The sequence below is a fragment of the Chionomys nivalis genome, chromosome 17 (assembly GCF_950005125.1).
Source record: "Chionomys nivalis chromosome 17, mChiNiv1.1, whole genome shotgun sequence".
Taxonomy (NCBI): domain Eukaryota; kingdom Metazoa; phylum Chordata; class Mammalia; order Rodentia; family Cricetidae; genus Chionomys; species Chionomys nivalis.
This window is the reverse complement of record NC_080102.1, coordinates 45,569,870-45,596,118: the sequence shown is the minus strand read 5'-3', so window position 1 is coordinate 45,596,118 and position 26,249 is coordinate 45,569,870. Positions and strand designations below refer to the sequence as shown.

General features: G+C 45.6%; 1 protein-coding gene across 3 annotated transcripts in view; it reads left to right on the top strand.

Moving 5' to 3' along the window:
- Positions 1–17,447: 17,447 nt before the first annotated feature.
- Brd1 (bromodomain containing 1) overlaps positions 17,448–26,249 on the top strand; it is a 49,530-nt gene continuing 40,728 nt past the window's right edge. For all 3 annotated transcript variants that reach the window (XR_009058468.1, XM_057791542.1, XM_057791541.1), the window contains exons 1-2: positions 17,448–17,726; positions 21,166–22,546. Coding sequence is in view for 2 of the 3 variants with exons in the window: in XM_057791542.1 (XP_057647525.1) it covers positions 21,180–22,546 (1,367 nt within the window). In the remaining variant the exon portion in view is untranslated. The remainder of the gene's footprint in view (positions 17,727–21,165; positions 22,547–26,249) is intronic.

The following is a 26,249-nucleotide window of genomic DNA, read 5'->3' as shown; positions in this document are numbered from 1 at the left end:
GCTAGTGCTTTTTGGAAAGGATAATAGATTTCTATTTAAATCCTTTGTTCGGTTTGGCTAAATCTTTGCATAAAGTATGATATACGTAGGTTGCTCTCCTCCTCCTTCCCGTCTCCTCCCTCAGCTTCCCTTAAGAAGTTAGGTGGAGCCGGGCGGTGGTGGCACACGCCTTTAATCCCAGCACTCGGGAGGCAGAGACAGGCGGATCTCTGTGAGTTCGAGGCCAGCCTGGTCTACAAGAGCTAGTTCCAGGACAGGCTCCGTAGCTAAGAGAAACCCTGTCTTGAAAAACCAAAAAAAAAAAAAAAAAAAAAAAAAGAAGTTAGGTAGATCCGCCTGCCTCTGCCTCCCGAGTGCTGGGATTAAAGGCGTGCGCCACCACCACCTGGCCCTGGACTAACCTTTTCCTGCTTTATCCACCTTTCCTAAAATTGTTATAGCTGCCATTTTTATAATAATGTTGTATCTATCCAAAATATTGCCCAGATTTTTGGTAGTAGTTAGGTTAAACTTAAAGATAAATTTGGAGGAAATTGGGTTTTTTTTTTTTTTTTTGGTTTTTCGAGACAGGGTTTCTCTGTGGTTTTGGAGCCTGTCCTGGAACTAGCTCTTGTAGACCAGGCTGGTCTCGAACTCCCAGAGATCCGCCTGCCTCTGCCTCCCGAGTGCTGGGATTAAAGGCGTGCGCCACCACCGCCCGGCGGAAATTGGTTTTTTTTTTATTATTTTGAGTATCCTAGTCCATGAACATATTATGTCTTATTGATTTATTTAGAACTTTTTTCTTTCTTTTTTTCTAACATGAAGGGAGAATTTTATTAGTATTTAAAAGAAAAACACCCCAGGTTAGGCAAGCTGTAAATCTGTTAACTGCCCAAAGGAGGGAAATAGAAAAGGAAAAAGCCATACTGACTGAGTTAAGCTGGCACGGAGGTCAGCGGCTTGGTTGTGGGCAGCCACATGGAGGGAGAGGGAAGCTTCAGAGAAAGAGTAAAGAAAAGCATAGTTCTGGTCAGCATTTGCAAGAAAGAGAAGAAAGAAAAATGAATAGTTTCTCAGTTGGGAGACAGAAAAGTGGGCAGACCCAGTGAACCTCAATGCAACTTTGTGGCAGCTCATAGGAACTGCCAAACTTTGGTGGGTTTTTTTTGTTTTTTTTTTTTTTTTTTTGGCTGCGGAATTAGAGTGGCTGGACTGGGTGTGTGTGGAAGGATGTTGTTGGTTTTTTGAGACAGGGTTTCTCTGTGTAACAATTCTGCCTGTCCTGGAACTCACTTTGTAGACCAACTGGCCTCAAACTCACAGAGATCCACCTGCCTCTGCCTCCTGAGTACTGGGATTAAAGACTTGCACCACCATTGCTGTCCCCGCAAGCTTAGTTTTCTTAATCAGTGTTTTATAGTTTTCAATATACAAATTATATAAATTTTGTTAAATTTGGGTTGGAGAGATGGCTCAGAGGTTAAGAACACTGACTGCTCTTCCAGAGGTCCTGAGTTCAATTCCCAGCAACCACATGGTGGCTCACAGCCATCTATAGTGAGATCTGGTGCCCTCTTCTGGCATGCAAGTATATATCGAAGGAATGTTGTATACATAATAAATAAATAAATCTTTTAAAAAAATTTGTTAAACTTATATTTAATATTTTATTTTAAACCATTGTAAATGTGTTGTACTTTTAAATATCAGTGTCCCTATGTTTATTGCTAATAGGAAGATAAAATTTGCTTTTTTAAAATATTGTTTGCAGGACAGGAATATGGTACTACATGTGAAGGTACTAGTTGTGTTGGTCTCCTGACCCAGGTTCCATCCCCAGACCTTGGTAAATGCTGCATGTGGTTGTTTGCATTCCCACAGCAAGGTGGGAGGTGGAGAGAAGAGAATTACCCAGAAACTCCTGGGCCAGCTAACCTGGAGCCTGCAGTGGAGCAGTAGAAATGAGAAAAGACCTTGCCTCAACAAGTTGTAAAGCAAGAAGACACCGTAGAAATTGTCCTTTGACTTCCACACACATTCTTTTTCTAGCACCTGCACTCACATGTACATAAAAATTTTAAAAGTCATTTGTGTCTTGAGAACTTGCTAAGGTCACTTATTAGTTCTGGGAGTTTTTTCAAAAAAAATATGTGCATATATGTTTGCACAAGTGTGTGGTTTCCTTGGAAGAAAGAAAAGGGTGTCAGGTTACAGCTGGTTACAACTGTTTACAAGTATTGGACCTTGATATGCTAATAGGCACTACAGGCATCAGCTAATTATAAACCTTCCAGCTGGTTACAAGTATTGTAAGCTGCCTGACATGGGTGCTCGGAATCAAACTCCATTCCTCTGGAAGAAGAACAAGTGCTCTTAACTGCTGAGAGAATGAAAATGAAGACATGGCTGCTCCTAGTTAGGGTTGAGAAGGTTTTATTGTAGATATGAGGGAGAATAGAGCCAGAGGCATCTGGAAGGTTACAGGCTGAACTAGGCTATGAGAGGAAAGAGAGGGAGATGAGAGAGGAAGAGAGAGGAACTAAGAGCTCCTGAGAACGAAGAGAGGACCAAGAGAACAAGTAGCCAAAACGACTGGGTTATACAGGAGAAAAAGAGAAGCTGGGAGAAAGGAAGGGAAACTTGGGGGCTGGAGAGGTTTAGGGTAGTGGGTGGAGCAGCCAGGAAGATTTGTGAGCCAGGACTGGGGGAGCCTAGAGGCCAACGTAGACCTTGGTATGCTAATAGGCACCACACCAGAGACAGGAGAAAGACTCCTTTTAGCAAGTAGGAACACTCTGAAGTCCCTCAGGGCATGCTGTCTTTTCTCTAAAAGCCAAACTTTGGGGGAAAAGGAATTTCTTAAGACCTAACACTGAAGCCGGGCAGTCCCAGCACTTGGGAGGCAGAGGCAGGCGGATCTCTGGGAGTTCGAGGCCAGCCTGGTCTACAAGATCTAGTTCCAGGACGGGCACCAAAGCTACAGAGTAATCCTATCTCGAAAAACAAAAAAAAAAAAAAAAAAAAAAAAAAAAAAGACCTAACACTGAGCCCTCTCTCCAAACCCTAGTTCTAGGAGAATTTTTGTGCTGGTGGTGGTTTTTCAAATTTGTTTCGAACACAGGTTTGCTCTGTGTAGCCCTGACTGTCCTGGACTGGCCTTGAGATCTACCTGCCTCTGCCTCACTTCCTCTTCCTCACAGCATTCTGTTCTGCTCACTCCACCCACCTATGTCCTAACCTATGAGGGCCAAGCAGTTTCTTTATTATTTAACCAATGACCTTCCTCCATCATACCTCCCCCTTTCTGCTTAAATAAAAAGGAAGGTTGTAACACAGAAAAATTACAAACAGGTATCAAGCAAAAATTATAGTTACAATATTGATGTCTACTTTATCTTTTATCCTAACTAAGGAAAACTATAACTATATATTCTTCAGCTCCATCAGAGACTCCAGAATGACATAATATTACCTAAGTAAACAGAAAGTGCATTGTAAGCAACTTCCAAAACTCTAGAATTGACAGAGACATCTCGCTGCCTAGACAGTCACTCAAAGCTCCTCTGTAACATCTTCAGCCTACTGGCCCACAAGTATCCAGCAAACTTTTCCACAAAGCAGGAAATTTCAAAGACAGTTCTGCCTATATTGGCTGTTTGTCAGTCACTTTCTTCTGTGTCCTGAAGAATGTCTGGCAGTCGATTTCATGAAGCAGGAATCCTGAAGGGCTGTCTCACCTTTTTTTTTTTAATTATTTATTCATGTACTTTATGTATACACCAAAAGAAGGAATCCAATCCCATTACAGATGGTTGTGAGTCACCATATGGTTGTTGGGAATTGAACTCAGGACCTCTGGAAGAGCAGTCAAGTGCTCTAAACCACTGAGTCATCTCCCCAGGCCATGTCTCACCTTCTTTAGGCAGCTTCAGTAGTCATTTCTCTGTGGATCCTGAATGTCCAGTTCATACAGAACAACATCAAACAGTCCAGGAAAGAGCAGTTTCTTACCCAAATGGTTAGCAAACTCCATACGGAGCCTCTTCATTGCACATCTTCCTCTTGAAGCTATTGGTGCTCCCAGGAGCAGATTAAAACACTTTAAATGCTATTTTCTGAAGGTCTCTGAAAGTTGAAGACTACCTAACTAACTAAAATATATCTCTATAAATCTAGAAAACATAAACATGACTAGATGATTATCTATTAACCTATATTTCTTAATTATACGTTACATTTTTAAATGAGCTAGACAAACACAATACCTTAATCAAGATCAGAAATACATATATACAGTATAACAAAATTGACCTTAAATTTGTATCAATAAACCAAGATCCATGCCAATGCAAATCTCTATAGCATATCCCTCTTTAAATGCCAACAAACATTTATAAACAATATTTGGGAATTTGGGCATAGTTCTCTCCAAACTGCTTCCTGCTTTTTTGTTGGGTGAAGTAATTTTTGAGGGGTATTCACAGCAACCTTTTGGGGAGGGTCTTGGTACATCAAACCACATTAGTCTGAAAGAAATCCACAGGTTCTCATCTGTGAAAACAAAGCAGAACCTCTTTTCCAAAGCAACAAATCCTTAGACCAAAATTTGAAAGTCAAGATACCTTTATGTTGGTTTATCTTAGCAGCCCACATGAAACGAATCTCTCGTTAGTGTCTTCACAGTCAAAAAATTTAAAGAAAACACAATCATATATATAATCCAGACTCTGTGCATATTCCATTTTTACATGGTTTTTCTTACTCTATTACTTTTTCTACAAGTTTAATATTTATTTTATTATCTTTAATCCTTTAATCTATAACTGTCTGTATTATTTTATATTACATTTACTGTCTCTTTAGTCTTTTTTTTCCTCTTTCCTAAGCCTACATACATTTTTTTAAACACACTGTGACCCATTTAGAGGTCTTTTTCATCTGAATCTATCTTTATTGTGTATCTGTAATCCTTTTTTGATCAGGACCACTTCTTAAAATGTTAAACAGCTTGACTAGTACTAAGGCTGCTTTGCCTTTTGGCTCCGCCTAGTCTGGCATGGTGGAGGTCCATTTATTGCCTCTAAGACTGCCTGGTGGGAGTTGTCCTCACTACCTCAACTCTGGTAACCAGTTGGCCCATGCTGTTACCAAGTAACCTGCAGCATGCTGCCCATAAACCCCATTCACGTGCTCAGCCTCATGAAAGAGCCAGAGTTTGTGCTGCCAGCACGGCCCAGGAAGCCACCATTTCAAAACTATGCTGCTTTTTTTCTGCTACTGATGAATCAGGAAGACTTCTCTTAAGGGAGCTACAGCATGCTGCCAGCTGAAAAAAAAAATGCAGCCAAACTTTGTTTTTTAGTGTTTAGGATTACTTTACAAACTTTCTCAGGTTTTATGTGGATTTAGCTAGCTCACGTTGGAGTGCCAATTTGTTGTATGAGGCTACTTGTTCATTTCCTGGCCACCCAGACTCCCAAAATAACCACACAGAAACTGTATTAATCAAATCACTGCTTGGCCAATCACTATAGCATATTCCTAGCAATCTCTTGTATATTAAATTAACCCATTTCTATTATTTTATATTTTACCCATGAGGTTCATGACCTACCAGTAAGGTTCCACCTGGCAGACAAACTGACATGAGAAGCAGTGAAAGTATTTTTGTTTTGTTTAGTTTTTTTTGTTTGTTTTCTTTTTTTGTTTTGTTTTGTTTTTTCGAGACAGGGTTTCTCTGTGGCTTTGGAGCCTGTCCTGGAACTAGCTCAGGCTGGTCTCGAACTCACAGAGATCCACCTGCCTCTGCCTCCCGAGTGCTGGGATTATGTTTGTTTGTTTTTTGAGACAGGTTTCTCTGTGCATTCCTAGCTGTCTTGGAAGTGGCTCTGTAAACCAGGCTGGCCTCAAAATCGGAGCTCAATCTGCCTCTGCCTCCTGAGTGCTGGGATTAAAGATGTACACTATTATCACCCAGCAAAACCTATAAATTAAAAAAATTCTTATATGTACATTTATATAACTTATTCTATATATACATATATAAGTTTAGGCTGTAGAAGGCTTTTTTTTTTTTTTTTTTTGGCTACCAACCAACTCCCAAATCATGACATGGAGACATTATTAGTTTTAAATGCTCAGCCTTAGTTTAGCTATTATTTTAAGCTGTTTATCTATGTTTTGCCTTGAGGCTTTTTCCCTCCCTTCCTTCCTTCCCTGTTCTACTTTCACTGCTTCTCACGTCAGTTTGTCTGCCAGCTGCCTGACCCCTGGCCCCTGGCCCCAGGTGTGTCACTCTGCTTTCCTTTTGTTCTCTCCTCCTTTTTCAAGGCTAGATTTCTCCTCCTATTTATTCTGTCTGCCTGCCAGTCCCACCTATACCTCTCCTGCCTAGCTACTGGCAGTTCAGCTTTTTATTAGACCAATCAGGTGCCTTAGGCAGACAAAGTGAAACAAATGCAACACATCTTTATAAAATTAAACAAATGCAGCAAAACAAATGTAACACATCTTTACATTGTTAACAAAGGCAGCAGAAACAAATGTAACACAAACAAATGTAACACACTTTTATACAGTTAAAGTAATATTCTGGCCGGTCTGTGGTGGCGCACACCTTTAATCCCAGCACTTGGGAGGCAGACGCAGGCGGATCTCTAGGAGTTCGAGACCAGCCTGGTCTACAAGAGCTAGTTCCAGGACAGGCTCCAAAACCACAGAGAAACCCTGTCTTGAAAAAACCAAAAAAAAAAAAAAAAGTAATATTCTGCAGCATCAACAAATGTAACACATCTTTGCCTAGTTAAAATAATATTCTACAACATTAGACAGTGTTATTTTTTTGCTTCAACAAAATAACAAACATACAAAAAAACCAGTATGGTCTAATTTTCTTCTTTCATTTTATGTACATTGGTGTTTTGCCTGGCATGTCTGTCTGTCTGTAGGAAGGTGTTAGATCTAGTTCAGATAGTTGTGAATGGCCAGGTGAGTGCAGAGAATTGAACCTGGGACCTCTGGATGAGCAGTCATTTCTCTTAGCCACTGCCATCTCTCCATCTGTAACTCTAGTTCCAGGGGACCCAACAGCCGTAGCAAAACACCAAAGTAGATAAAATAAAAAATAAAGAAGAAACACATTGATGATGTCCTGTAACACATTGACGATGTTCTGTAACACACCGGTGATATCCTGTAACACACTGATGGTGTCCTGTAACACACTGATAATATCCTGTCCTGTAACACACTGATTGTGTCCTGTAACACACTGGTGATGTCCTGCAACACACTGATGGTGTCCTATAACACATTGATGGTGTCCTGTTTCACTTGCCTCTCTTGTATTCGTCACATTACTTTTTCCCTTGCTGAAGTTGACTTCTGTTATCATGACTTTCCTCCTTGAGAGCTTCCTCCAGCTAATCTTCCTTGTGTTTACACACGTGTATATACATGGACCTGCAGACATGCACACATACACAAACATACACACACTCCTGCAGACATGCACATGCACACACATGCTTATTTGTGCATATGCACAGAGGCCAGATGAGAGAGTGTCAGTTTCCTCTACTTATCTCTGTCTATTTCTTTGAGGTAGGTTTTTGTTTTGTTTTGTTGTTGTTTTTTTGTTGTTGTTGTTTTTGTTTTGTTTTTGCTTTTTGAGATCTATTTTCTGGGCTAGGCCAGAGGCCAGAAAGCCTCTGCAATCTTTCTGTCTGCCCCTTGGAGCTGGGGTTTTACAGGTATTCATAGGAAGGTAGCTCTTTCTATGTGCTGAGGCCTGAACTCCAGTCCTCCTGTGCAGTAAGCACCCTAACTGCTGAGACATTGCTCCTGCTTGTGTCTCTGGTGTAGCTCTGTTCATGGCGCGTCATTCTAATCTTCCTACATAGAGATTCTTTTTATTTGTTCTCATTCAATCTGAAGGAGTTCCAGTAAAAAGAGAGTTCCTGGTGGACAGCTCTTTTCTTGAAAAGCAGTGTCCACATCTTCCTGGCCTCAGTGGCTTCTGCTGAGAAGTACAGGTACTGAGATTCCTCTTCATTGCAGGCAGTGGGTCATTTTTCTGAGTCCACTTGGCAGAGATTTGGTCCCCAGTTCAGAAGTTTAACTATGATGCATATAACAGGGTTTTTTTTTTGGGGGGGGTGGGTGTCTTATTTGGACCTCACTAACCTTGAATGTGCAGATTTATAGCGTTTGCCATATTAGGGAAGCGTCTGTTATTGGATCTTCAAATATTTTCTCAGTCCCATGCTTCTTCCTGGACTTCACTGACACAAAGCCTAGCAAAAACTAGATTTATTTTTAATAGTCCTATAGATCCCCAAGGCTATGTTCAATTTCTCTCCATCTATTTTCTCTCTACAGTGCAGTTGGGCAATTTTTATGACCTTATCTTCTAGTTCAGAGTCCAGATTCATTCCTATGTCATATCTAATTTGCTATTGAATCCATCCAGTAAGTTTTTCAAACTTTTGGTTCATTGTTTGTACTTTTTTTTTTGTTCTGTAATTTCCCTCTGGTTCTTTTGATAAGGAATTTTTCCTAAGTTTTTCTATGTGCTCATTTATTTCAAGATAATTTGTAATGACTATTGAAGCATTTTTGTGATTGCTGCTTGACAGTCCCTGCCAGACAATCCCACATCTGTGTTCCTTGTGCTGCCCCTGGTTGATGATCTCTTCCCAGTCAAGCTGTGAGTTTTTATTTAAGTCATTTCCCAGCCATGATTGGAGAGTTTGAGTTAGGGTTATGAGACTGGATCCTACTTAAACCTCCCCTGTCATTAAGCCAGGCAGTTTTTTTAAGCAGGTGAGGGCTTCCTGGGCTGCTCCTCTGGGTTGTGGCTCTCATGGCCCTGTGGTTTTCAGAGCCCTTACCATCTTTTTTTTTTTTAATATTTATTTATTATGGATACAATATTCTGTTTGCATATATGCCTGCAGGCTAGAAGAGGACACCAGACCTCATTACAGATGGTTGTGAGCCACCATGTGGTTGCTGGGAATCGAACTCAGGACCTTTGGAAGAGCACACGATGCTCTTAACTGCTGAGCCATCTCTCCAGCCCAGCCCTTACCATCTTATGCTGATCTATTTTATTCATCTGGTGACACTGAGGTATCTACTTAATTCTTTGGGGTTCCTGTGGGAATAGAGGTGCTTCTCATGCTGCCCAGTGGGAGGGGAGGAGGCCAAGTGAGGTGGACTTGCTAGTCACAGGCTCCTTGCCTTGTCTCTGGTGAATTCGTGGAAGGTACTGAAGCTCCTCTCACTGCTGGGCGGGGGTCTGGGAAGACATAGATGTACCTGGGCACCTCTGCCACTGACTGGAGGAGCAGAAGATATATGATCTAGACTCCAGATTAAGAGTGTGGGAGGCTGCAGGTTGTGTGTTTCCTAGGCCCCTGGCCAGCCTGCTTTGCTCCTCCTGTCATTGAGACTTCTACAGTTATCTGCTGTGTCACTTAAAAGCTGTGTTTGGCTGGAAGGAGCGGGAAGAGATTAGTCAATGCCATCAGGGTTGACGAGAAGCCACTGGTTACCTGTTGGTTTGGGAGGGACTCTCTCTTGCCCTGTCCCTGTTGTCTCCCATTTCAGTCTCTCAGGTGCTACCGTTGCAGATGGGTACTCCAGGCTCCACAGTCACTTTTAGAACAGTGTCATATCCATCAGCAGTCACTCTCAATTTCCTGCTCCCAGAGTCCTTGGCAACTAAATCGCTCTTTTTTTTTTTTTGGTTTTTCGAGACAGGGTTTCTCTGTAGCTTTGGTGCCTGTCCTGGAACTAGCTCTTGTAGACCAGGCTGGCCTCGAACTTACAGAGATCCGCCTGCCTCTACCTCCCGAGTGCTGGGATTAAAGGCGTGCTCTACCACCGCCCGGCCAAATCGATCTTTGTAGATTTGCCTGGTCTGGACATTTTCTCTAAGTGAAGACATAGCGTGTGTCGTTTTTTTTTTTTGTTTTTTTTTTTTTGGTTTTTCGAGACAGGGTTTCTCTGTGGCTTTGGAGCCTGTCCTGGAACTAGCTCTGTAGACCAAGCTGGTCTCGAACTCACAGAGATCCGCCTGCCTCTGCCTCCCAAGTGCTGGGATTAAAGGCCTGCGCCACCATTGCCCGGCGCGTGTGTCGTTTTATGCCTGGCTGCTTTTGCTGAACTTGTTTTCCAGGTTCGTCTGTGTTATAGCATGCCAGTTTTTCATCTTTCTTTAAAACTCTATTTACCTTTTCATTAGTCATTTCCCCCCTTTTCCCTATTGTGAATAATACTGTTTTGTTTTTATTTTTGTTTTTTCAAGACAGGGTTTCTAAGTGTAGTCTTGGCCATCCTGGAACTTGCTCTGTAGACCAGGCTGGCTCTGAACTCATAGACATCCCCCCTGCCTCTGCCTCCCCAGTGCTCCACCACCACCTGGCATATTTTCTTTCTTTCTTTTTTTTTTTTTTTTTTTGGTTGTTTGAGACAGGGTTTCCCTGTAGCTTTGGAGCCTGTCCTGGAACTAGCTCTTGTAGACCAGGCTGGCCTTGAACTCCCAGAGATCCACCTGCCTCTGCCTCCTGAGTGCTGGGATTAAAGGTGTGCACCACCACCGCCCAGCCATATTTTCATTTCTTTTGGGCATGAATTCAGAGTGGATTTATAGGGACAGGTTAGCTCTATGCTCAGCATTTTGAGGAACAGCATAAGAGTATCAGTGTTGCCGGGCGATGGTGGCGTACGCCTTTAATCCCAGCACTCGGGAGGCAGAGGCAGGCGGATCTCTGTGAGTTCAAGACCAGCCTGGTCTACAGAGCTAGTTCCAGGATAGGCTCCAAAGCCACAGAGAAACCCTGTCTCGAAAAACCAAAAAAAACCAAACAAACAAAAAAAAAGAGTATCAGTGTTTCTGTGTCCCTGCCAGCACGTACCCTAGACCTTTTGGGTTCTAGTTATCCCAGTGGTTGTACAGTAGCATCTTACTGTGGATTGCATTTACAGGTCCGTGATGGCTGATGACATGGGCTGTCTCCTTGAGCTCACTGGTACATCTTCTTTACAGAAGAGTTTGTCCCAGTCCTTGGCCCATTTGTTAACGCTTTTGCTTGAGTGTTTTGAATTGAGGACCTTGGCTTTCATTTCGAGGGAGATAGCATCCATGATGTTCTCAGTTTGGGAGTGATGGAATCACTTGAGGTGCTACACAGAGAAACAGGGAGGTACAAAGTATCCGAGTGATGAGGATGAGTCAGACACAGGGGTCTCCCAGGTGAGCGAAGATGTTGACTGGTCTTGGGGGGACAGAGGAGTTGGTGTTGTGGGTCTGATTCTGGGTGTGTTGTGAAGAAGAACTCGCAGAATTTCTGTTGGATTTTTTTTTCTTTTTGACAGTGTCTCACTATGTAGCTCTGGCCATCCTTGATAAACTCAGAGAGATCTGTCTGTCTCTGCCTCCCGAGCGTTGGGATTTAAGGTATAAACCACAAGTCTGGCTGATGATGGATCTTATGTGAGCAGTTGAGGCTGCTTATCATTGAGAAGCATGAAGGGCCCAGCATTTGAGACTGCCTTCATGTCATACAGCTTCAGGAACACAGAGTGAACATCTTCATCAAACGAAATTTGTTGGGCCTTGGTCTGGAGGCCAAAAGTCTGAAATGAGCGTCTGCAGGGCTACCTCCCTCTCAATCCTGAGGTGGAAGACCCTTCCTGTCTCCTAGCTCCTGGTTATGAGGCTGTCAGTCAGTCCTTCATCATCTTTGACTTTGTGGTACTGTCGCAGCAGTCTTTGCCCCAATGTGCCTGCATCTAAAATTCCAGTTTCCCACAAGGATATCAGGCACAGGAGTGGGGCCTGGCTTAAAGACATGACCTTGATCACACATATGAAGACTATTTCCAAATCAGGCCACGGTTCAGTACTGTGACTGAGGACTTCAAAACAGCTTTACAGGAGACACGCCTCCTCATCAGTGAGGGAGACAACAGAGCCACTTGGGGATGAAGGCTGAAGCCAAGCCTTGGAGGGGTTATGTCTGAGAGGCCTAGTAGAGACGATGCCAAGGAAGCTACTGAAGGATGGGTTAAAAAAAACTTACAAACATGACTCATGCAACTCTAAAGCAAAGATGTGTCAAAGATTTCTTTAATCATCGCTGAGCAAGCCAGCACGGTGGTGAGACCATTCATGCGACTGAAGAGAGGTATTTGCAGTGACTGATGCAGAGCTTGCTTGAGGAGGCTTGGTAACCCAGATTACCAAAGCAAACTGTTGATGCTCCTTGGGGCCATCAAACTGCCACTCTCTCGATCATCTCTTCCCCCAGGCAGAAATCACTTTCTGTTAGTCACTATTGAATTTATTTGCACTGTCATCAAACAAGAATCATTTAACTTAGCCGCCTGTTTTCTACAAGTTACAAAAAAGAAATCTACCTTTCCTGGCTTGTCTAGCAAGACGCATACCCCAGGAATCTGAAAATTCCCTCGGCAAGTCTTCTGGACAGCATTCAAGCTGATGTTGGAAAGACACATGCCACTCTTTTGCTTAATCCTACGTTGTGGAAGTGCTTTATTAGCTCCCACTTGGGATGGTAATCTCCCAGGGTTATTGTTGTCCCAGGAAAGTCAGTTGCCTTGTGTGCTGATCTGGTTTATGCACACAGGTACTGTGAGAGGCGGTAATTAACCTCCTTGTTAGGTGATACAGCTAAGCCATGCATTACACAAGAACAAGGCCGGAAAATCAGCTCGGTCTGACGATGTCATCGTGAGGAATGTGGGACTGAGCCTCAATTATGCCTAAGGTAGATTCTGATTTGCCTTTCTAGACCTTGGCTAGGAAACTGAGCCAAACTAATCTTCAGGTTTGCTTACAGTCCTTGTGTGTGTAGGTGAGTTTCCATTTTCTCACCAGCCTCAGTGGCTATCATGGTTCCTGGGTTTCTATACTGTGTCTCTGTGTAGGGTGGGCCTTTGTATCTTAGAGTACAGGTGTCTGGCCAGCGTGGGTCTGAGGGTGGAGTGGAGTAGCTCATATACTCCAAACTTTGTTCCTTTTTATGGTAGGCATGCCATGTGGCTCATGAGAAATTTAAGACCTTATGAGGTCTTAATGTAAGGCCTTGGTTACACAAATGATTTGATTTCCCAGTGAAAAGAACAACCAATTTCTTTCATAAATATGTAAAGCATTTGATTTTCATTAAGAGGAAAGGTTATAAGCCAGACAAGGAAGCAAATACCTCTGTTCTCAGCACTCTGGAGGCTGAGGCAGGAAGATTGAGTTAAAGGCCTGTCTGGGCTACAGAATGGTGAGTTCTAGAACAACCTGAACAACTAGAGTCTGCTACAAAACACACAAAAAAGAATAAGCATAGCTATATGGTGGTGGTGCACACCTTTAATCCCAAAACTTGGGAGGCAGAGGCAGGCAGATCTCAGTGAGTTTGAGACCAGCTTGCTCTACAAAGTGCGTTCCAGGACAGCCAAAGCTACACAGAGGAAAGAAAAACAAAACAAAACAAAATAAAGCAACAACAGCAACAACAAAATAATGTAAAAAGAAGATAGCACAAGCCTTGAACATGATCATAATCAAGGTCAGCCTGTGCTATATACAGTGAGTTCCAGTCTAGCCTGAACTAGATATTGAGAGCCTATCTCAAAAACAAACAGTAGACAGTAACAACAAACTAACCAAATTATAAAGCTCTTTTTGATAGATGAATCTAACTCAATTTTTAATTATCTATAACTATTCATGCTATCTATTGTTATTTTTTTCTTCGTGAGACAGGGCCTCTCTTTGTAGCTTAGGCTGGACTGGAATTCACGTTGTAGCCCAGTCTGGTCTCAAACTCACAATATTTTTGCCTTAGCCACCAACCATAGTGCTAGGATTATGTGTATATAAGACAATAGCCAGCTCATGTCATGTTCTTCGCCATGCTTTAGCTTTTTAAATTACTGCTTTTTTTTTTGTTTTTGTTTGTTTTTGAGACATGGTTTCTCTCCTGAAACTCCCTCTGTAGACCAGCCTGGCCTCCAGCTCACTGAGATCTGCCTGCCTCTGTCTCCCAAGTGTTGGGATAAAAGGCATGCACCACCACCGCCTGGACTGTTTTGTTTTTTTTGAGGCAGGGTTTCTCTGTGTAGCCCTGGCTGTCCTGGAGCTCACTCTGTAGACCAGTTAGCTTCAAACTCAGTGCTGGGAGTAAAGGTGTGAGCCACCACTGCCTGGCGATTTAATCTTTTATCTTTGTCCTTTTGTTTGTTACTTTTTTTAAAATCTTTTTCTTACATTTGAAAGGCTTAAGTTACATTTCCATTTTTTCAGGTGGATACTTTGATATTTTAACATTATAGTCCATTTTCTTTGGATTCTAAAGTCCTCTAACCATATAATGTAAGAATGTCATGCATTTGCATTCTTCTCTCCCCCCCACCCCCCAGACAGGGTTTCTCTGTGTAACAACCCTGGCTGTCCTGGAATTCACTTTGTAGACCAGGCTGGCCTCGAACTCAGAGATCCGCCTGCCTCTGCCCCCCAGTGTTGGGATTCAGGACATGTGTCATCTCGTCCACTCATACTTGCATGTCTCGTTGCCGCTTCTCTTCATGTATGCAGCAGAGTTTGTGATTTCTGGATACTATCTGACATTACTAGTACAAACTGGTTTCATGGCTGAAATCCATGTCTTGCTACTGGTTTCATTTTTATTTATTTATTTTTTTTGTTTTTCGAGACAGGGTTTCTCTGTGGCTTTGGAGCCTGTCCTGGAACTAGCTCTTGTAGACCAGGCTGGTCTCGAACTCACAGAGATCCGCCTGCCTCTGCCTCCCGAGTGCTGGGATTAAAGGCGTGCGCCACCACCGCCCAGCCTGATTTCATTTTTAATCTTGCTAACATATATTTTTTAGTAATTTTTAGAGATTTGTTTCAGTAAACTTAACTGCATATGGGCTAGGAATCCATCTTTATTTTGCTGTCTCATTTGAATACTAGTTTCTACTGTATATGAATCCCGGATTCAATTCTTTTAGAATTTTGGTAATTCCTCCTACACACATATTTGAGTCACCATAAAGGTCCTTCCTCTGATAGCTTTTCCGTTGCTTTCTTCATTCTTGAGATTGTAGGCTGCCTTGGTTTCACGCCCGCACATGGGACTCCCCCGGCCTACTAAGCAGGGCTTTCATTCTCGGAGGACTCATATTCTCCCTCAGTCCTTCCTGCTCTGTGAAGGTTTCCTGTCTTTTCATCTTTTGTTTTATGAGACTGTGTCTTAGCTTTACTCTGTGTTGTGGGAGATCCTTCAGTTGCTGGTTTGCATATAGTTTTCCCAGGGTAGAGAGAAGATTGAGGGCTTAGCTTGCTTGTTCTTTATGGCTGGCTGACCTGGCATGTTTGGATTCAGGTAAGTGGGCATCTATCTATAGAGGAGGCAACATTTGCTGTTCCTGGCTTTGTGGCAGATGTGTTTCGGCCTCTCAGGGTTGCTCCTACCATGACTCAATGGTGTTCTACAAGGGTACTAGATAACCATAGGACCTTGCTTCTGAGTGGCCACAGGATAATCTTGGCTCCAGAATTAACCCACCCTTCAAAACCTTATTTTCTAGCAGGGCAATCACTTTTAATCCCAGTACTCAGGAGGCAGAGACAGGTAGATCTCTGAGTTCAAGGCCAGCCTGGTCTACAGAAGAAGTTCCAGGACAGCTAGGGGTACACTGAGAAACCCTGTATTGCAAAACAAATCAAAACAAATGATAACAACAAAAGACTTTATTTCCAACCTATAGTTTGGCTGCGGTGGGGCATGAGTGTTGGCCAGCAAAAAGCTCATGGGGCTCCAGTCCCAACCTGGGATGCTCAAGCGAGCAAGGCTGTACTGTCCTAGTCACTGGTGCCTTTTCCTGAGCAGTGATCTTGACCTGCTTAGGAAGATGGGGGCCCTGCCCTTGAGTGAAAAAGCTTGTCTGTTTACCTGAGGGTGACATTGTCCACTTAATGTCACAGGCACATGGCTCCTTTATTACCATGACCTCCATGACAAGTCTCTAAAAGAGAACCAAAGAACCACCTAGTCTTCACTCTCATTTCAAAACATTTAGAGATTAATCTCACAATGAAAATTCTCAGGAAACCACTAACTTTAGAGTTTTGAAGTAAAGGCTCAAGTAGAAGCAACCGACTGGAAACTACGACTGGTATCTCTGAGCTCCTCCCCACAGGGCCCTGCTCTTGAAACCTCCAGTAGTCTCCACAGCCCAGGTTTCTCAACCTGGGGGTCAAAGGACTAGATATCCTGCATATTGAATATTTACACAATTTGTAACAAGATAGCAAATTTACAAAGTAACAAAACTACGGTTATGAAGTAGCAATGAAATAAATTTATAGTTGGGGGGGTCACTGCAATATAAGGAACTGCACTAAGGGTGGCAATGTTAGGAAGGTTGGGAACCACTGCTCTACTTACCAGGTCCTAGGAAAAGAGGGCAGTGCTTAATGAAGCTAAGACTTAAAAGAGGAAGGTCTGAGCCGGTTGTGGTGGCCCGTGCCTTTAATCTCAACACTTGGGAGGTAGATCTCTGTGAATTTGTGGCCAGCCTGGTCTACACAGTGAGTTCTGGGACAGCCAAAAGTACATAGTGAGACCCTGTCTCAAAACAACAACAACAACAACAACACACACACACACACACACACACACACACACACACACGAGGAAGGGTGTGTTGGGACATGCCCCCACGACCTGACTGTTACATTCTTTTTGAGACCTCCATACTTGTCAAGGTCAGAAGTAATCCTCAATTCCTTTCCAAACCCAGTCCTACCCAACCACTGACCCCTCCTTGTGCTGCCACCTCAAGGTCCTCCAATCCTTGTCATTTATTCCTCAGAGGGATCCACCCTTGTCTGGTGACCCTCCCTCAGGACCCTTATTTCCATCCCCTTCTAACTCAGTCGTAATGAACTACCCTGGTCACCTGACACTACCAGAACCTCACTTATCCCCCTTAGGATGACTACTCTTGATTCCCTCAAGAACCACCCCCTCGGAAAACACACCCTCTCAGGAAACCCTACCTTCCCCTTAGGGTCAGCATTCTCGCTCTACTCAGTGCCACTGCACCCCCTAGTAAACATCACCTGGTTACCCCACTCCTGTGGCACTCTCGTCCTTCACTCTCCACCCTTCAGGAGCCCCACCCTTTCTTCTCAGAACCACCCTTCCCAGTCACCCCACTTTGCACTCCTCTCCCTCCTCACTCCCCAGGATCCCCACCCTAACACCCCGAGAGAGCCACCCTTCCTGGTCACCCCACTCATGCCTTCGCGTCCTACCCCGCCCCCTCATCCCGGCTTGGCGCGGCGCGCGTCATGGCGGCGGCGGGCGGGGCGCGTCTCGCACGCAGCGCGCCGGGCGGAGCGCTCGCCGCATTGTTTGCTTCGCTGGGGAGCGAGCAGCGCCTCGGCAGGCGTCCGAGCAGCTCCGCGTCTGCGTCCTCCGCCCGGCCGGGCCCCGAGCCGGCCTCAGCCGGCCGTGCCGGCGCCGCCGACCCCGCCCGAGCCGCGGCGCCCTGCGGGCCCGGAGCCGCCGGTCGAGCGCGCCCCGGAGCCCGGCGGGGCTCGGCTGCGCGGCCGTTGGCGGAGGAGCCGCGGCGCCATTAGCGCCGCCTCGGCCGCTCCGGCCCCCGCGCCTGCCCGCCCGCCGGGCTCCCGCGGCCGCGGCGCCCCGAAGGTGAGTGTCTGACGGTCGCTGCTCCTCGCCCGCTTCGCCGGCCGGGGCGGAGGCGCCGGCGCCATGTTTGGCGGCCGCGGCGGCGGCTCCGCATTGTCCGCGGGCGGGGAGGCCGAAGAGTCGGGACGGCGAGGCCCGAGGCCGTGAGGCCTGGCGGGAGCGGAGGCCGGGGAGGACTGAGAAGGCCGGGCCGGCGTGGGCCGCCGTGAGTCGGCGCGCCCGGGGACGCCGAGATGGGTGCCGGCGGCTTGCCGAAGAGGCCGGGGAGGCGAGACCGCGGCGGGATCGCGGAGGCGGAGGCCGCGGCCGGGTGGGGGTGGAGAGGGACACGGAGGCCACGGCGGGGTCGGGGAGACAGAGGCGTAGAAGGAGGCCTCCGCGGCGCGGGAGGCGCGGCCAAGAGAATGGAGCCGGCGGCGGGGCTCAGGAGGCGGGGAAGCAGTCGGGCCGGGCGGGCTCTGGGCGTCCCGGCTGTCTGTCTGAGCGGCCCTGGCCACATCGAGGCCGGGCCTCGGACAGCGGAGGAGGCGGAAGGCCTGGGGTCTGCCCATGTCCTCGCCCGAAGCCTTGGCGGTCGGAGCGGGTCGCATTATGTAACAGATAGGTCCGATCTATTTTGCCAAGACAGGAAACTCCCTTGAAGAGGGATGGGCTCGGAAGATTTCCTAAGTCGAGCGCGTCCTGCTATCTCCGGAGCAAGCCCGCAGCTCCGCCAAACTCCGTGGATGTGTGCAGGAAACGCTGAGAAACGAACGCGCGTGCGCGACTTTTCTTGGGCCTTTAGGAGAGAAGCAACTTTCCTGTGCATAATTTGCAGAAAACACGGCTCTTCTTCGTGCACTGCAGTTGTGACACACTTACACACACCTAGGAAAACGCCCCCTTAATGGAGGCCGTTCCCTTCACCCAGCTGCGACTGTTTTAAGAGTTTCTGTCATCTGGTAACATATAGTTACAGAGTTGGGGTATTTATTTACTTTCTTAACACCTGCTGGGTCTGGCGCTGTCCTGAGTCTGTGTTCATTCCTTGAATGGTCACACCACCGTTAGAGGTGTGTCTCTTTCCTGTGCCTGCTTTTACAGTGAGGGGTAGAAGAAGCTTGCCTACAAACGCCAGGGCAGGAAATGAACCGAGCTGATTTTGAGCATGGAGTCTTTTCCTCTTTTTTGCCAGCAAAGCTTTTTTAGGATGTGTGTAACACAGTTATTTCTGGAGAAAGCATGCTTATTGCCTTTGCTGATCCCTCCATGGAAATGCTTGTTTCTGCACAGAGCCGGAGGGTCAAAGTGCTGGGCGGATATAGGTAAAACGAGGAAGCGGATGGGATTGTTGGGCCCCGGACTGAGCAGTACTGCTAAATGTCCTCTTTCCTCGGGTCACAATTACATTTTCAAATTACAGAGCAGCTGTGGCCATTAAGTATTAGGTTCAGTTCTTGTTGAAAAGTGGTTTAAAGACCTTCAGTGCTCACTAGAAGAATGTGGGATTTGAAGGGTTGGTTACAGTACTTTACTGTAGAGGAGAAAATTACATGTTTGTCTTTAATCTGGGAGCTGTTGCTGCTACCCTGTCCTGGTAGTGATTTGTGAAGTGTCCGTGGGTGCACCATGGTTCTCTGTGTGCAGGATATGTTGCTGACACTAGGTTGTGCATCTGTCAACCTAAGGGATGCTGCTAGCGGCCAAGGGCTGGCTCTGGTGGGTTTGCTGACAGCTCCCTGAGAATCCAGGGTTGAGTAGGTTCCTCCCGAGGCCCCACAGATGCAGGTGCATTGGGTCTGGCCGACCAGTGTCTTCTTGTTCCTGTTCATAGGGAGATAGTATCTAATTTTCACAGAAAACATGGGTTTCTGCATCCTGTAAGATTTATCTTAAAAACTGCTTATACGATTTGTAGAGATTTCTTTCTGGGACTTAAAAGTGTGAAGTCTGCTCTCTGAGGGTTTTTCTCGAAGACTGATAAGATAATTATGAGGTTGTGAATCCAGGCTTCCTCAAGAGCTGTGATCTGGACTGCTCTGACGGTTCATCTTGGAATGCCTGGGAGTCAGTCTTTTGCTTCTTGTCAGTGAAGTGGGCTCGTGTAGAGGGAAGATTTGAGTTGTCTCTGCTGTTGTTGCTCCATGTGCTTGTCCTGCTTGACTAGTGGTTCAGAACGAGCATGTCGCTCATAAGGTACACAGACATCAAATCACCTCAGGGAAAACTGAAAGGCAAGGAGTCCTCAACAATGAGGTGGGAGTGTAGGTTGGCAGTACCCTGATTTTGTCCACACTGGAAATGAACAATTCTCTGCATTGAAGTTTTCAGGCATGTGAGCCAGTGACAAGGACTCTGATTTGTTGGGGTGGGGGGAATTCTGCAGGCTATTGAGGTTTGTGGGAACCCATCCTTTCTTTGGAGCAAGATAGGAACATTTTCAAGTGTGTCAGGAAGAGAGCAGAGATGCCTTTTGACTTCTTGCCCACAGCTACATTGACTTGAAGAGTATGTGTCCCAGCACATAGCCAGATCCTGGCCTGAATGAAGAGAAAGACTGATGCTGCCCATGGGAGTTTCCATGGTGGTCACTGCTTAGGCTCTGTGGAAGCTACATTGGACTGCTTGGGGCAAAAATATTCTACAGATCTGTTCAGGGTTCCTTTCTAAGTCCTGACAAGGCTGTGTGTTTGTAGGATGTTTTTGGGAAGAATGGACTACTTTATGCTACTGAGTTATGGAAGCTACTGGCCCCCAGCACAGGGTTCACAGGAGCCCTCAGCTAGGCAGTGGTGGAAAAGAGAAAGGAGAGTTAAAAGGCTTGTTAAGTCTAGATGGCCATTGAGCATGCCTGCTTTGTGGCTACAGGTATCTATGTGATGTGAAGTCTACCTGAAAAACAATCCTATACTTGTGAGCAAGAGGCCAAGGTGTCAAACTCTGGAGGGCATGTTGCTGTTTTGTAGGCATTTTTTTCTTTTGCTTTCCTTTTTTTGGGGGGGTGGGGGTGACAGGGTTTCTCTGTGTAACAGCCTTAGCTGTCCTAAAATTAGTGCTGTAGACCAGGCTGGCCTAGAACTCACAGAGATCTGCCTATCTCTGTCTCCTAAGTGCTGGGATTAAAGGTGTGCACCACCACTGCCTGGCTTGTAGGTGACTTTTGGCTTGATCTAAAATGGTGACTTATGTGTAGTATGCACCTGTGCCCTAGCTGTTCAGCAAGAACCCTGAGAACTGCTCCCTTCTGCGTCTGTGCTCATCAGTACCGTTACTTGGATGTGGTGATGGGCACTATTGAAATGTCCTAGGAGAAGTTGTTTGGAAGTCTCAGAAGTATTCAAGCTCTGAGCTTCATTTGTGGGGTGTTGAGTTGATTTGTTAGTGTTACCCAAGCATATTTTGTGGTTTTCTGGTCTTGTCATCCTGCGTGGAATTAACTTTGTTATTGACTTTATTTTAGGTAATCATTGCCAAATGAGGAGGAAAGGACGATGTCATCGAGGCTCTGCAGCGAGGCATCCTTCTTCCCCGTGCAGTATTAAACACTCCCCCACTCGAGAAACATTAACGTACGCACAAGCTCAAAGGATGGTGGAGATAGAAATTGAAGGACGCTTGCATCGGATCAGTATTTTTGATCCCTTGGAGATCATACTAGAAGATGACCTCACTGCTCAAGAAATGAGTGAATGCAACAGTAATAAAGAAAACAGCGAGAGGCCGCCTGTTTGCTTAAGAACTAAGCGTCACAAAAACAACAGAGTTAAAAAGAAAAATGAAGCCCTCCCCAGCACCCATGGCACACCAGCTTCAGCCAGTGCCCTTCCTGAGCCCAAGGTGCGGATTGTGGAGTATAGTCCTCCATCTGCACCCAGGAGGCCCCCTGTGTACTACAAATTCATTGAGAAGTCAGCTGAGGAGCTGGACAATGAGGTAGAGTATGACATGGATGAGGAAGATTATGCCTGGTTAGAGATCATCAATGAGAAGAGGAAGGGTGACTGTGTCTCTGCTGTGTCACAGAATATGTTTGAGTTCCTAATGGATCGCTTTGAGAAGGAGTCATATTGTGAGAACCAGAAGCAGGGCGAGCAGCAGTCCTTGATTGATGAGGATGCCGTTTGCTGCATCTGCATGGATGGGGAGTGTCAGAACAGCAATGTTATACTCTTTTGTGACATGTGTAACCTGGCTGTGCACCAGGAGTGCTATGGGGTGCCCTACATCCCTGAGGGCCAGTGGCTTTGCCGCCACTGCTTGCAGTCTCGGGCTCGCCCTGCGGATTGTGTGCTGTGCCCGAATAAGGGTGGTGCCTTCAAAAAGACAGACGATGACCGCTGGGGCCATGTGGTATGTGCCCTGTGGATCCCAGAGGTTGGCTTTGCCAACACGGTATTCATTGAACCCATCGATGGTGTGAGGAACATACCTCCTGCTCGGTGGAAACTGACATGCTACCTCTGTAAGCAGAAAGGCGTGGGTGCCTGCATTCAGTGCCACAAAGCAAATTGCTACACAGCATTCCATGTGACATGTGCCCAGAAGGCTGGCTTGTACATGAAGATGGAGCCTGTGAAGGAGCTGACTGGAGGCAGCACCACGTTCTCTGTCAGAAAGACTGCTTATTGTGATGTCCACACACCTCCAGGCTGTACCCGGAGGCCTCTGAACATTTATGGAGATGTTGAAATGAAAAATGGTGTCTGTCGAAAAGAAAGTTCAGTCAAAACAGTCAGGTCTACGTCCAAGGTCAGGAAAAAAGCAAAAAAGGCTAAGAAAACAGTGGCTGAGCCCTGTGCGGTTCTGCCGACCGTGTGTGCTCCGTATATTCCCCCTCAGAGGTAAGTGCATCTGAACTTGGGTGCAGATGAGCCTGGATTGACAGACTTGATGGAGGACACAGATCAAGGCTGCAGGAAGCCCTCCATTTGTCTGTTGTACCTTCTGAGAGTCGTTTCTTAAGCCATATCTCCATTTGCTGCTGTCCAGTGGGCAAAAATGTAAGAGAAGTTATAGATTGGGATAGTTTACAATTCTTTGTCACTGAGCGGCCTTGAGTATAAGGTAGGGATGGTTATAGGAGCCACAGCCACACTGGTATTCACTCCGCCCTGGCTTCTGGATTTCATAGCATCCTAGGTATTTTCCCATCTGTGTAACATGTTTAAGCTCACTTACTGCCAGATTTTGGGACCTTGTAAAAAAGTTAAAGAAAAGCATGTGGCTGGAAAAGTGAACCGCCATCCTCTGTAAGGTGCCGCCTGAGCTGAGCCCAGACTGGGAGCTGCTGCTAGCAGGGAGATGATGGTCTTCCTGCTAGTCTTGGTCTCACAGGGATCTTCTGTCTCCAGCTCCCAAGTGTGGGATAAAGGTGCTCATCACCACACCTGACTTCTTTCTTCTTTTGCTGCTGATGTCTTCAGTAGTGCAACTGTTGCCTGATCTACAGAAGGGCGACTGTGTCATGGCCCACAGTCTGTGTTCCTGGTGATAGGAGTCCTGCTGTGCCCTTCTATGCTACTTAGGGACTGCTTCAAATCCCCCTCGATCTGCCCTGATCTGCTCTCAATCCCTGTGTCTTCTGTACTCCTTGACTTGCCTTTTTTGTTTCATTATGTAAAAGGAAGAATGTTCTTTTTCACATCATAGCACCCATTTGAACCCTGTCCCTGAGCCTGGAGGAAGTAATTTTCTGTGAAGGGTATGGACTTTTAGTCTGGTCAGGTATGTAAAGCCCCGAGATGGTGATGTTCATGTGAAGCAGACAGCTGCTCGGAAGCAGCCTACATGGGTACTGGTGACAGGACTGCTTTGTAAAAACAGGTACTTGGCAAATGAGTGGACTGTAGACTTTCAGAATATTCTTATTGCTAAAGGGCTGAGGCTGTCTTTAACACAGTGACCATTAGTTTTTTTTTTTTTTCTTAATGTTTGACTTGAAGAAGTTGCTCATTCTTATTAGCTTGTGTTATGCATTGGAGTTGGGCACCATGGTGCCACCGTGAGTTTACTGGCTGACTTGGGAGCACAGTTTTAACATAAAAGGAACCAGGCACTGTCTTTGTATTAGAGTTTAAAACAGTTTTTGTAAATGCTGTGTTATTGTAGAGCTATACCTCCTTCTTACAGTCAGTGAATAAAAAATGAATAGAGTGCATAACCCATTGCTCAGACCAGACCCTGTGAAAACCCCATGAATGGCTAGAGAGTGCATAACCCAGTGCTCAGACTAGACCCTGTGAAAACCCCATGAATGGCTAGAGAGTGCATAACCCAGTGCTCAGACCAGACCCTGTGAAAACCAGCATGCCTGTTTTGGTAAAATTTTCAGGCTGACTTCAAAGATAGTTTAACTAGGATTTCTGCTTCTGAGGCAGAAAGGATAGGGTTATATCAAGAGCCATGAAAAAGTTGAGTTTTACCAAAACTGAAGTAAATGAAACAACAGTCTATCAGTACTTCTCTGGTCAGCACCAGATATTACCTGTTTGAGGTGATGGGTGCAATCCTTGTACCTGTGGTTCCTGATGTTCAGGTTTGGAACATGAGAGCTGCCAGATGGGTGGGACTGTGGGAAGGAGGATCTGCAGTTGAGAACAAAGGCTCCTTGGCCTTCTGTGGCCAGAACCGTTGAGGAAAGAACTTGAAGCTTTAAATACTTCAGGGTCTATTGTAGAGTTCAGCAGGTAAGAAGTGTGCCCAGCTTATGCTCTCTCCCAGACAAGGTCTTATCTGTGCCAGGATCACCTGGGACTTACTAAGCATGCTGGGTCGGCCTCATACTTGTGAGTCTCTTGCTTCAGTTTGTTAGGTGCTGACCATGTCCTGTCCTGTCCTGTCTTATCTTATTTTGTTTGGAGATGGATCTCACTATGTAGACCACGCTTGCCTCAAACTCACTATGTATCCCAGGCAGGTCTCAAACTCACAGCTTCAGCCTCTTGAATAATGGGATTACAGGTGTAAGCCAGCATGCTTACTTGGCTATTGCTGCTGCTGCTTTAAGATTTATTCCTCTGCAAGACCAGCCTGGTCTACAAGAGCTAGTTCCAGGACAGGCTCCAAAACCACAGAGAAACCCTGTCTCGAAAAACCAAAAAAAAAAAAAAAAAAAAAGATTTATTCCTATGTGTGTATGAATGTTTAGACTGCGTGTATTTAAGTGCACCATGTGTATGATTGGTTCCTGCCAAAGTCAGAAGAGGGCTTCAGATCCCCTGGAACTGGAGTTATGGGTGTTTTTTTGTGAGTCGGTCTGTGGGGGTGCTGGGAATTGAACCCACATTCTTTGCACGAGAAACAAGTGCTTTTAACTATATAACCATTCCCCCCCCTTTTTTCCCTTAATTTAGGAACAAACTTAAGTCAGCTTTGAATAGAGATAAAAGTACCTGAACCAGATGTTTGTTCTGACGAACTTAAAAGAGTTTGTATTGCCCCAGTCTCCAGGGAATTCTGATATCTTTGACTACTGTGTCCCTGGACAAGTTCCCACTACCCTCAGTCTGCTGGTTACGTAGGAATGGACTTGCCTCTGGGGGCAGGGGGAGGGCATAAAGGACAGAGCGTGTGCACAATGTGGGGTGTAGCTGGAGACAGAGGGCTGCTGCTTTTCAGAGTTTAGTCTGTCAACTAGAGTGTCTGTCATGTGACATTCCAGGCTCGTTCAGGAGCGGGCAAGTCTCACCTGAAGAGGGAGGGACAGTTGTTTGAGGAGAACTTTAAAAAAGTGTATTTCTAGTTATTCATATTTTTATTATTTGGCATTTGTAAACCATAAAGATTGTTTTTGATTTATTTAAGACAAACTTTAGAGATCAGATGTAGATAGTCTTGACTTTACCCACTTATTTAGAAACTTTCTGTGACTCTTTGATTGGACATCTCCTTTGCACTAATTGTAACCAATAGACTGAGGGCAGTGCTGGATGAGATGGTGCACACCGTAAATCCCAACCCTTGGGAAACAGACAGGTGGATCTCTGAGTTCAGGGCTAGCCTGCTGCACATAGTGAGCTCCCGGACACCACGATTACATCAAGAGACCCCGTCTCCAAAAGAGAAAAAGCTTTTTGTTTGTTTGTTTGGTTTTTTTTTTTTTTTTAGTTTTTCAAGACAGGGTTTCTCTGTGGCTTTTGGTGCCTGTCCCGGAACTAGCTCTTGTAGACCAGGCTGGCCTCGAACTCACAGAGATCCACCTGCCTCTGCCTCCCAGGTGCTGGGATTAAAGGCGTGCGCCACCACTGCCCGGCTGAGAAAAAGTTTTTTTTTTTTTTTCTTTTTCGAGACAGGGTTTCTCTGTGGTTTTGGAGCCTGTCCTGGACCTAGCACTTGTAGATCAGGCTGGTCTCGAACTCACAGAGATCCACCTGCCTCTGCCTCCCGAGTGCTGGGATTAAAGGCGTGCGCCACCACCGCCCGGCTTGAGAAAAAGTTTTGAAGAATATAAGTGTTTAAGTTTGGGGAAGGTTGAAGACGGAAACTTGGAGTCCTGAGCTACAAGTTCCCTGAAGTATTAAGCCTGCTAACTTTCTTGCCTTGGCT